Raw genomic sequence first — 12,102 nt, 5'->3', positions numbered from 1 at the left:
TAGGATGCAGCCTACCCGCTACACGAATAGGGACAAGTGCCATAGAGAAATGAATGGATTCGTGCTAATAATTCTCCAGGTAAGGCAATTGAGAACAGATTCTCCTTTGCAATGGCGACCTGGCCTGGCGAGCAGAGAGCAAAAAATAGGGCGTTTTAGAGTTCATCCTGGTCCAATCTTACTCTTTGTATTTTGAACACACTCACATCACATTCCGCATGACGCTCACGTGCCAAAACTTTGCGGTACACCCACACAAGTTCACCCATCTTCTGTTCTTCTGTGAGGGAATAGTGTGCAGGAGATTTGCCAATCATGCGCGTGAACTTCCACGACTCAATTTCAAATTGTCATATGAATTTAATAATCATGTTGAGATATTGCAAGCATTTTCTGTTACCAACAAACTGACTATCCTATCCCGGACTTCTGATTTAGTCATTCGTCCTTTTGTTGCGTGTATTGTGCTAACATGATGAGGCAACTAAACATTGAGATGTTTTCACAGTCATAACGGCCCTCTGAGGGAAACCGTAACCACAATGTGACCCGCGACAAAGGTTTGACACCCCCTGCTGCGCTACGTCAGAGATACTAATTTACTGACAGCGGAAGCAGCGAAAGCACACAAACCTACACACCTGAAACACGAAGACGACAAAATGTAGTTATCATGTAGCAGTATACTTAAGTCATAATCATGTGGCATTTATCTGCGACAGACTCCTGCCGATAATAACATTGTTCTTTTAACATTATTTCAAAGTTGCGTGCCATAAGGTGGTACATGTGCAGATTGAAGAGGCTCAATGCAAAAAAGCAAAAGTGTGGTTTAATTTAGACCCAAGTTTGTAGAAGGTAGTAATTCTATCCCTTTGTAATGTCTTTAAGGCTTTAATTGTTTGTGATATACCGTATAGAGCTTGACATTGTAACATGTCCTTAAGCAGTTCAATACATTCCAGATCTCGAACTCCCAAGTGTGTGTGTGGGGTTACGGTCCTTAAATCTCCTGTTCATGACCTAAATTCATCAGGTTACAGCGATCTTCAACAAAAAAATAAACAAACTAATAAACTAGTCTTTCCTACCAGTACCGGTAATATAATCTAGTCTCACCTGATTCCCCTAACAGCTGTATAATTACATCCTGAACCTTCCTATTGTGTTTTGTACAGGTACTTGTCAAAAGAAAATATATAGGCTGTGAATTGCAAGGGGAAATGTTGAGTTGTGTTTCAAGGAAAGTTGTTGACTGACGCCAGGAAATCAGTTTTATGATTTCCCCCTGTTGATCATATTTGGTAGTGCAATCCCGCTAATGAAATGCTTTTGAGGTGAAACTGGGAAAGTGGCTGCAGATATGTAAAAAAAAAAAAAAAAGTCAATATAAATAAATATTGTAAATATTTGACACTTACCTTTGCACTTCCACCTCCCTAAAGCGGGGTACACGCATACACGGGTGAGGAGCCATCTCAGAATTGGGGGGTGGACCAATTTATTGTTTAAGAGTAAACAGAGTTTTATAAGCAAATGATCCTCGAACATCAACTAGATAATAAAATGTCCAATGGCAACACTGAACACAAAAATGAAAAAAAAAACTGCTTACCAGCAAGCACATAACATGGAAAGGAATGACCCTTTTTTTTTTTTTAAGAAAGTCTAAATCCTCTGATTACAGCCTCAATGCATGCAAATGAATAATCAGTCCAGTTAACTCGCTCTGCGCTTCACTGTAAACACTTATTTTTATCCATCAACATTCAGTAAATGAACATGTTGCAATCAAGTTAAATCTTAGAATACATATTTCAAAACATGGATTTTCCATCCATTTTCTGAGCCGCTTCTCCTCGCGCGGGTCGCGGGCGTGCCGGAGCCTATCCCAGCTATCGTCGGGCAGGAGGCGGGGTACACCCTGAACTGGTCGCCAGCCCATCGCAGGGCACACACAAACAAACAATCATACGCACCTACGGGCAATTTTAGAGTCTTCAATCAACCTAGCACGCATGTTTTTGGGATGTGGGAGGAAAGCGGAGTGCCAGCTAATAAAAACAAAAACATGTCACTGTGACTAGTTAAATGGGTGTGGGTCGGGTTCTTGTGTGGAGTCTCTCCCGTTTTTAAAAATCAATGCGTGTACCCCGCTTTAGATGGTATTGGACTAGAATTCTTTGTCTCTTCAATGCGGTTTGCACTTAGAACTACCAAAAGCCACAAGTAAATAAAACACAGTAGACATTTATTTTTCTCTCTTAAGAAAGAAAAGGAAACGAAAAGAAAATGCATCCAATTCATTCTAACAATCAATGAACCTCTGCTTGGCACCTCAAGACCTCAGATGTTTGTTTGTTTGTCCTTTTGTACAAATGTTATTGTGGCTTCTTTGCAATGGAGCCATAATATGGTACTGAAGCTTTCATGGTTAGGACTTCACTGCTGTGTCTCTGGACTTGTAGATCACTCCTCTGCTTTTCAGCTCTCTCACCACACCTGCAAACAAAAAAAAGCCACACAGAATAGAGGTGAGAATAAGCAACAGATACTGAGTGAAGCTGATTCTATAGAAAACAATGAAGGGAACCTGGTAAAGTAATGTTACAGTGATGCTCAGAAATAACACAAAAGGCCTGCGCGGGCGGATTGAGCCGTACCAGGGGGTAGTCTGCCAGTCACGGACACTGCATATACACCTGGCTTGAACGTGCCTGTAGGATAGAGTACAAAAGGATCAAATGAAATTCCATCACATCTAAGCCATATTGTAATCCTCGTATACAGTTCACTCAATTGACCGTTAAGATGATGTCTCGTACCTATTCTCTGCCATTTTGCTACCCAGCTGTCCTCAGGACTCATCTGGGCAATCACGCTGTGGGAATAAACATACGGCAAAGGGCAACGCCGCATTTACCTCATCGCCAGTGATTTGTAAATATAGCCAAGTTAGTATTTACCCATCAAACGAAGAACTTGTGCATTCGTAAACCATCTCTCTGTTCCCCTTCATCTGAAGGAACGACTCGCAGTTGTCGCAGCCGTCATATTCGAACTGGTCAATGGTCTACAAGAGAAGCCACTGTGATTATGTTGCTTTGCTGGGACGAGTTTATATCAAGTTGCCAGTGTTCGACGTAATGGCGATGGCCTCAATGTTAGCACTAAAGCTAGCAAGTCTTTCTTGAATTACCTTTACTAAGGAGCAAAGCAAACACGCTCGTAGATGGCGAATGTCCTTGGGAACTGTTTCCAGAGCCATTATGCTCTCGTTCTTATGAAAATAGCTCGGAAACGTCGGTCCAAACCAACTGCTCACTTCGATTCGGTCGCAGGATTACTACGTCACTATGAGGCGCGAGAGCCCACAAAGGACCTCTCTTTAGGCACATCCTTTTCACGTGCCTGCTTAGAAATCTGCACAACCTCATGATTTCAAAGAGGCAAAAACTGTTCCGTGAACAGGTGCTGATCAAATACATTTGCTTGAATCACTCCCGGCGTATTTCTTATTCTTGAACTGAATATTGCTCAAATAAGCACGTGTCTTGGTCAAGTTCTCGAATGTTTGTTCGTTAATGTAACTAACTGAAAGATAAGGTTAAAAAGATACTTTTTGGGCCTTGTCCTATTTATTCTGGCTGCCTTGCAAGTAGTACACAAGATATCTACTTCCCAAAACACAGAAATTGGAATAACAATAAGGACCAATAATAATAATAACACAAACAATGACTGCATGAAATCATGACCCACAAATTGTTACATTTTCATTCTGTTTAATTGTGTTATTATTACTCCATGTTTTCATAAAGTACAACACTGGAGTGCAATGTTTCTTCTTAAAAACATTTATTTTGTTTTCTTAGGGGCTGTGATGTAATAATGGCATATCCATTCGTTGGAATGGGGCAAGATAATTTGAGGTCGGCAGCGATGTTATTGATCTGCAGCCATTTGGTGTCGTTGCCTGTGCCAAGGCAACAATTTGAAGTGAGTTGAGGCACTTTGTTTCGACAAATGTAACCGTTTTCCGCCAACTTGTGGTCAATTATAAACGCATTAATTACGCTACTTGCAGCAGGACTCGGATGAATACTGGGAGTTCACTGTAGTACATATTTATATATAGAAATAGCTAAGTACGAGCACCCATAGTGGTACGCGGGCTCCCTCTAATGGTACACGAAACAATGTCTGAATGACGTTCGAACTGTGAATAATGTTACAGTGGTTGAAACCTTTTTTTTTTTCTTTCTTCCGAGCACACTTTTAAGCATAGTTTTTTTTTTTTTTTTTTTTTCTTTCAAAACGGTGCATAATGTTACACTGTCTTACAATAATATTAAAGGTAACTCTTTTAGGAACAAAACTTCTGCCTCGTTTTTGATGAACACTTGGGTCTAGTACGCCACTTTATTTTAATGTCGGTCGTGACGGTGGTACTTGCGGAGCCAAATATTTTTTCGGAGGTACTTGCTATAAGATGTTTGCGGACTACTTTATAGGGTATGCAACATGATGACAAACTGGTTCATTTTCATTTGAATTCTTATTTTTTTCAGTTCCAGCGAATTCCCTGCAATATCGCGTATGTCGTGACAAACGTGATTGAGATTTATGTTAATTGCTCGTCTTTGTGGTTTTCGCACAATGTAACCACAAGAGGGAGCCACGCGCGTGTGCTTTCTTCCATTCCGGTGGTGGGGAGCCCGACGCGCCTTCTCATGTCTTGTCTCGTTGCCTTCACGTCAACTCGGAAAACAACGAATTTTGGAACAGCTCGACTTCTGGAAGCGGGCACTCAAGCGCGTGCTTGAATATATTGTAAACATGTCGCCTTTTACGGCTGATTCCGCACTGAGAATCAGTTGATAAGGCATCTTTCTGATTTCCAGACAACTGATCGCCGATCTCGAATCGGCCCTGAAGGCAGCGGGCCCGGCGAGCAGGTAGCGGCTGTAAATGAGAAGCGGAGGAGAGGGGGAGAGGGGGCAGCGTCACACGGCCACGGGAGACTGGACGAGTGGGACGGCCGTGTGAGTGTGTTTGAAGTGTACACGCGGTCTCGCGAGTCGAGCGACTTGACACGTTCGGACACCGCGGCGTTGCTCGCTGATGACGGCCGCGAGTGGAGCTGGGAATGACTTGGAAGGGTTGTAAGGAAGCTCGGGAGCCAACGGAGCTTTGCACTGTTTTGGCAGCGTTGAGGTTGTGAGGCTGTTAACTTGGGGCCGCGATGTGGCCTCCGCCGCCCGTCAACTTCAACTCGTCTCTTCCGCGTGTGCGCGGCTTGCAAAATGCGGCGCCGTCGGGACTCGCCATCGCCACTGCCCGCGCCGTCTTTGTCAAGGTGCCGCCGAAGTGGTCTTGTCGCTTACTGTTATTAATATGAGCGGTAGACTTCATCGTCATCATCATCATCATCATCATCATCATCATCAGAAGAAGAAGAAGAAGAAGAATACGTTCGATGAAGTTGGACAGGAGTTGGGCTTTTTTTTTTTTTTTTTGTTGTGGACTTCTTATTGGACGGACTTGTCACTCGCAACCCGGAGTTTGAATTGAATTAAAAAAAAAAAAAAAAAAAAAAAGAAAAAGTGATTTGGGGATGTGATTATGAACTCCGAATGGAAGGACCGCGCGTGAGCTTGGCTTGCGTTGCCTAAAGGAGCGGCAGAAAAGGTGTGGACAGTTGCAAGCAAAAGCAAAAGATCCGCTTTGAAGGCCACCATGCGCGGCCGGGCTGCGCCGCCGCAGCCGCAGCCGAGGCCATGAGCGTCCCCCCGCGGCGCCCGGCCGGGCTCCGGCCGTGGCTGCTCATGGCGGCCCTGCAGGTGGCGCTGGGCCAGCCGGGCCCGGAGCCCGAGCGGCCGGCCCTCATCAGGGTGACGCTGCTGAAGAACGACCCGGCGGACGGCCCCATCACCCTGGAGGGGGTGTTCGCGGGAGGGAGCGCCGGCTACGCGGAGGGCAAGCTCATGCAGGTAAGAAAGACGACCGCCGACCGTCGACAAACATCACATCGCATCGCATCGCAGCAAACGGAGGCGAGGTTTCCTCGTGTCGCGAGGATTTCGCCTCCATTTACTACCGCTTGCTTGAATTGAACACCCAAGCTGCCATTATTCTGCCCAGGCAACGGCGACAGGCGGAGACGCCGTGCACACCTTGAATCAGGGGTCACCGACGCGGTAGCCCCCGAGGGCCTGTTGGAAAAATAGCTCACCGGCGGTAGGACATTGTGATTTCCTCGGGATGTTGGAGAAAACGTCAAGAGATTTATAGAAATCAAGTGTTGCACGTCGACATTTATCTATCGTACCTTGTTCAATGATTGGTGACAACTTTTGCGATAAATCACGAACACGATCCGGCTCTTGACAGACGTGAATATCGTTATTATTCACAATGTGGCACTGAAGAAAGTCCTTTGAATTGACTTAATTCTAACGTGTAACCTAACCTATATCGATTGTCAATTTAACCTATATCATGTCAATTTACCACATTTGAATCATGAGCAATAAAGACGACGTACGGTCCCCCGCAGTGTAAATGGCAAAAGGTCACGTGTGTGTGTATTCAACTCGTTTCCCTTTGCATGAATTAGTTGGACCCAAGAAGTAGCTCTCAGTTTCCAAAAGGTCGGTGACCCCTTCGGCCATCTAGTGGAAGAAAATGTAATTGTTCCGCTCGGCACTCTATGTCGCTGGCATCGATATATGAACAAAGATACAATATTTGTCGTAAATAAATAACAATTTTCGGACAGTCCCTCCATCCCTTTCCTGTACCGCTTATCCTCAAGAGGGTCGTGGGTGATTTGGAGCCTGTCCCAGCTGACTGCAGGGCAAGAGGCCATTTTTGGGTGGGGGGGGGGGTCTCTTTAGTGGGTTAATGACTATACCTATGCGCCAAATGTTTCATACTGTATTTGTTGAAGTGCATTTTGTGCAAACAGACCCTGAGTCTGGTTTATTCATATTGTTTATATATCTAAGATATTTGATGTACAGTTCTCCATCACGATGCCAATGTTCAGTGTGATTTAGAATTGAAAGTTAATTGTCCTTAGAAAGGATGTACTTGAATTGTTATGCGCTATCATATCATGATATCAGTGGCATAAAAAAAAAAACATCAACAAAACTATTGTTTATCGTGAGAGTGAGTTTTTGTGACAATATATCATCCTAAAAAATCGGCGACCACGGCGTACAAATGTACAAATAAAAATGTGCAATACCACGAAGCAACAACCGTCATACAGCGGAAGATTGCTGTTTTTTGTACTCTGTGATGATAAGTTGCAGGGACTCATTGTTCCGGGGCTGGGACTCATTGTTTCTCGACATGTGCATCCTGGGACTCACGTAGTCTCAAGTGTAAAATGAGCTACGATCGAAAACAAACAACCATTCACACTCATATTCCTAATGTGGAGTCTTCAATGACACAAATTAACCTAACGTGGATTTGTTATTTTTTTGTTTCATTTGGGAGGAAGCTGGCGTTCCTGTAGAAAAGTCGCGCAAGCGCAGGGGACAACGTGCAAACTTCACATGGGAAGGCCGGAGCCCGGATCCGAACCCCAGGCGACGTGCTAACCGCTCGCTCGCTCGTTTTTGGACCAACGAAGTGAAATTTGATCCTTTTTTTTTTTTTTTTTTACAGCACACAAAAAAGTGTTTGCGAGTCACTGCATGATTACACACTATCAGGCTGTTTTCACGGGCCGTGCAAATGTCGAATACGAGACTTTAAAGTTGCACCGTGACAGGAACCTTTCTGATCTCACCCAACGGAAGAGCTGTACGGTATCCAATTTTGATTGGCCCTGCACGAGTGGCACCCAATTGGTCTTCCTGTTTGCATTGGTGTTCTGTTTCTAAAAATAAGTGCCCCGCTTATGGAGCCGAGTGAAGGAAACCGCAATATTCGGGACACCGGATCAGGTAGAATGATGCTCCGAGGTTGAAAGTCAGTTGTCCGGGAGCTGCGAGCAAAAGAAAAGAAAATACATGATGCCAAAGAGCCAGAATGAAGAACAACGTGCTGACTATCTCGATAAAGAAATAGTGCAATATAAAAGAACCAGGAACCTAAAATACTCAACACCACAGACTTAATAAATAATAATAAATGCATTATTGTTGATCAAAGCTGAGCATTATCGCTGCATTGTTCTCATTAAAGTGCAAATGGTGTGCCTAATGATGTGGCCGGGAGTGTAAAGTCTCACACTGCGGGCGGTCTGAGCTCCGCCGTCACGACCAAGCTAACATCAAGTCAACGTGACAGTCGAGCAAATCGAATCGATTGTGCAAGTGTTCAAACAAATGTATGAGACCAGCATCCGGTGTGAGCTTTATGCCCGAAACGAACCGAATTTAGTAACCGGGCCCTCAGTGGGGACTCACCTGACGTGTACACGCCACGACACTGGGGGAAAAAAAATACAAATTAAAAATAAAAATACATCATCCGGAGCAGTTGGAAATCAGAACTTGTCTAGTAACACGACCAAAACTTCCATCCGTTTTCGGTCGCGCTTCTCCTCACGAGGGTCGCGGGCGCGCCGGAGCCTATCCCAGCCGGGGTACACCGTGAACCGGTCGCCAGCCACATAGACAAAGACAACCGTTCGCGTTCGCATTCGCAGCCACGGGCAATTTAGACTTGTCAATGAACCTAGCACGCATGTTTTTGGGATGTGGGAGGAAAGCGGGGTGCCCGGAGAAAAGCCACGCAGGCGCGGGGAGAACATGCAAAGTCCACACAGGCGGGGCCGGGGATTCGAACCAAACCGCTTCACGTCGACTCTTCGATCCGACAACTTTATTATCAAGGTGTGGTCGAAGACGGTTAAAGGGCACGTTTTAACCCATGCGCTGTCATTGGAGTTGAAGAAGTGTTTTGTTTTTTTTGTTTGTTTTCTAAAGCTTGCCGGTACCCTGCAAGGAAAGGTAGAAATATGTGTTTCTATTCAGCATGCATATTTAGCATTGAGGATTGGATTAAGGTTGCCTGGCCATAAAGCTCCACCGTGTCAATTTATTTGCCGTCTCCTAAGAAACGGGACGGTAGATATGTACTGATATGTAGGGTCTTGTCTTCCTTCGCTCACCAGGTGTGTGAGGTTTTGCCACTGTTAACAACGGCCATTTCCACAGCCTCGTCGCGCGGGTAGCTCGCCATTAGGCACGCTGACAAGCCCCTCCGCTTCGAAGCGAACGCGCCGTTGTGGGAAAACAAGTTCTGATCTTGCGTTGCTCAGATCAGTCGCGCTGCGCTCCGGCATTCCTTATTTGTCCTCGTAAAACTTCTCGCCGGAGTTGAAAATCCGTGAAGAGAAATGTGCTCGAGATGAGCCGTGTGTCAAAACCGCGGTCGCCGCGTGCTCCACCCTGCGGGGAATACGGTGAACAGGTTGCTCGCGATCGGAGCGACCCGGCATCTCGGTCCTGCGCGAGATGAGCGAGGCTCCGTTTCGCCGGGGGGCTGCGGGATGCTCAGGCTTGTTCCAACAGGTACTCGAGGGCCCGGCGCAGGCCGCGTCACGTCCTCGCCTCGCGGCGGGATGAGAGGAGGGGGCTCCCCCCCCCCCCCCCCCGATGAACCCGCCCTCGCACTCGTGTTGAATCTGTCCTAATAAAGCCGCACTACTGTTCACTTTCTTTCAGTCATACCAAAAAGTGCAATTCAAGCGGGCTGGGGCACAATCTGCTCCAGGTTTGATTTGTTCCTATTTCAAAAGTACAGGGGGTCCTCGGCTTGCGACAGCATACGATGTTTACGTTCTCATTGAATTCTTTTGGATTTACGGCCTCGCAGTGTTTCTCAGACAAATATTTCCTATTTCGAAGTTCTTACTTCTCCGTTAGCATAGGCTAGCAGTGATAGATTACAGCCTGTTCTGATTGACGAACAAGTCCGCTGTATGCGGAACGTCGCGTGACCGAACCCGGAAAACAGGTTAGCGCACTTCCTGTGGAACTAGCATGACTACGGGTTGATGACATGATGGTTTGAACCCGAACTTGCTCAAATGTTGTTTTTTTTCTTTGTGACTGGTGTAGTCAGACAAAAGTTAAATACACCCCCCCCACCCCATCCCTGTTGTAAACAATAAAAATACTCAAACTGTTGCTATCATAAAGCCTTTTTTTAAACTTGTACCGTCAATGTTTGAAGTAACATTTGAACACGACCACATGTAAAAAGAAGCTAACCGCTGTATAACAAAAGAGGATGTGGAATGGAGGCATGCCATGTAAGGAAGTGCGGAGGAAAGCAGGAGACTTTTTATCAGGCTTTCATGGCAGTTAAGTGAACAAATACATTGCAATTAACTCAACGACTTTGGCACTCGGACCTCCGCGGCGTGCATTCCGTTCTTCTTCTGTTAAGACTGGACACCGATACCACTTTTTCCACACCTACGACAAGTACAAAGACTTGAACATTTGCCAATACCGAGTACCGAAACTTAATAATGCCGTCACATCTTGCAATTTTTCATATAAGGTGATTTATTGTAATTAAATATCGCTCAAAACGCCAAACGTTTATTGGACATGGCATAGGTTTCATGCAAATATATATATATATTTTTTTTATACACACAATCAAATATTGTTCAAAAACACAAAACGTAAACCATAATTATACATGGAATAAATTTCACTCAAACATAACGCTTCTTAAACGCACGGAATAATTCTCCTCCCCTTACCCGGGAGATGTACTGCATGGCGCTTCTGTTGTGCACGCCTTGGCCTCCAGGGGGTAGTGTGGCGCACGCATGCACGTAATAGATATGCATACGTTGGAAGAAAAGACACAAAAAAGAATATCGCACAAAGCTTCAGCAAAAAAACTCTTTTTTTCGCAGAGTAGAAAGAATATATAGCCATGAGTATTGTTTTATCATTTTGCTGTTTGTTTTGAATTAAGGTGCATACTGCGACATCTATGTTTTTCGTGAGTCCATCTGTAGTGTTTCATCTGTGTGTTATTGCATGAAGCTAGCGGACGTCTTGCGTTTGCTTGTACATACAGGGCATTCTCCTAATTGATTTGCGTTTTACGCTAAACTTCGACTGGGCGTGTAAGTCAATAGTTTGAAGCGCCACACGTCCGCTATGTGCCGAAGTGGACGGGACCCGTTCAGGAAGTCCTACGAGAGTCCGTGACGGGCTGGTGGCCTGATCCCACTTTAGAAACCCAGTTTATCCATTTACATTCTCTTTTATTAGGTTTCATGTCGTTTTTTTCCCTCTCTGTTAAAAACACGTAAGCCAAAACGATGGTGGTTTCGGTGGGGCTGGCGTGGATTGATGGCTTTTCAGTTCACCTCAATGGATTTTGGTTGTGGAAGGAATTGAACTCAAAGTCAAGATAGCGCCGTATGCAATATTTCCTTTGGAGTTTGAATCCGGCCTAAATTTGATGGAATGGCCTGTGTTGAATACGAATATATATATAATAATAATAATAGCCTGTGTTGAATACGGCCTAAATTTGATGGACTTACGTTCCCGCTTCCTCTCTGTGTATCGAAGTCATAAGACGTCGCTTTTGGTCCAGGTCTCCCTTGCGGTCTATGAAAGAGTTGGCCGTGCTGGACGCTGAATGGACATGTTGATTGGAGCACTTGGCCGCAGTCTGGCAACTCCATTAAGAGAAAGTACAGAGGCATTACGACTGTATCCCCTTTCCAGACATCGAGCTTATATGATGTCCGTCGAAGAAGTGCAGAGGCTTCCGGCGTGCCTTTGAACTCGAGAGGACCGTCAACGATATCCTGACTTTTGTTGAGAGAAGGACGAGGAGTTCATCTTCCAGTGGGATTTGTGCCAATTAGTGGAGGCTAAACAATGTGAAAGCTGTTAAGCGACGTGAGTTTTTCTTTCTCAATCTTCAGGTGGCTTTTTGTGCTGTTTGTGTAGTCGAGAGTTGCCTTTCGGTTTCCAGTTCAACGTGCACCACTTCGCATTCTTCGAAGCCCTCTCGGCGTGTCCCGCAAGGTATCGATCGCCTTCCTTTCGTTGCCCGAGCCCTGAACGCGCCGCGCCCTCTGCTATGGGGCGC

At 45.3% G+C, this 12,102-nt stretch overlaps 2 protein-coding genes across 4 annotated transcripts in view; one reads left to right on the top strand and one right to left on the bottom strand.

Moving 5' to 3' along the window:
* Nucleotides 1-1,484: 1,484 nt before the first annotated feature.
* Nucleotides 1,485-3,371, bottom strand: supt4h1 (SPT4 homolog, DSIF elongation factor subunit). The gene is made up of 5 exons (XM_061702664.1): nucleotides 3,200-3,371; nucleotides 2,967-3,073; nucleotides 2,826-2,881; nucleotides 2,664-2,717; nucleotides 1,485-2,502 (listed from the first exon to the last, which is right to left on the bottom strand). Exons 1-5 carry the CDS (start codon nucleotides 3,266-3,268, stop codon nucleotides 2,435-2,437), a joined length of 354 nt encoding a protein of 117 aa, XP_061558648.1. The 5' UTR covers nucleotides 3,269-3,371; the 3' UTR covers nucleotides 1,485-2,434.
* Nucleotides 3,372-5,023: 1,652 nt separating this feature from the next.
* The window catches only part of LOC133416330 (E3 ubiquitin-protein ligase RNF43), an 88,651-nt gene continuing 81,572 nt past the window's right edge, over nucleotides 5,024-12,102 (top strand). For all 3 annotated transcript variants that reach the window (XM_061703173.1, XM_061703175.1, XM_061703172.1), the window contains exon 1: nucleotides 5,024-5,993. In XM_061703173.1, the coding sequence (XP_061559157.1) occupies nucleotides 5,781-5,993 (213 nt within the window). In that variant the 5' untranslated portion in view covers nucleotides 5,024-5,780. The remainder of the gene's footprint in view (nucleotides 5,994-12,102) is intronic.

This window comes from Phycodurus eques, chromosome 17 (genome assembly GCF_024500275.1).
Source record: "Phycodurus eques isolate BA_2022a chromosome 17, UOR_Pequ_1.1, whole genome shotgun sequence".
In the NCBI taxonomy this organism is placed as follows: domain Eukaryota; kingdom Metazoa; phylum Chordata; class Actinopteri; order Syngnathiformes; family Syngnathidae; genus Phycodurus; species Phycodurus eques.
The sequence above is the reverse complement of the archived record's forward strand: the minus strand, read 5'-3'. Positions and strand labels throughout refer to the sequence as shown.

Bases quoted from the DNA above. Each gene is read 5' to 3' on its own strand.
- supt4h1 (XM_061702664.1), bottom strand. From the start codon at position 3,268: ATGGCTCTGGAAACAGTTCCCAAGGACATTCGCCATCTACGAGCGTGT. The intron at 3,074-3,199 runs GTAATTCAAGAA...CTTCTCTTGTAG, and splicing joins TGCTTTGCTCCTTAGTAAAG to ACCATTGACCAGTTCGAATA. The intron at 2,503-2,663 runs GTACGGCTCAAT...TTTTGTTTGCAG, and splicing joins GACTGGCAGACTACCCCCTG to GTGTGGTGAGAGAGCTGAAA.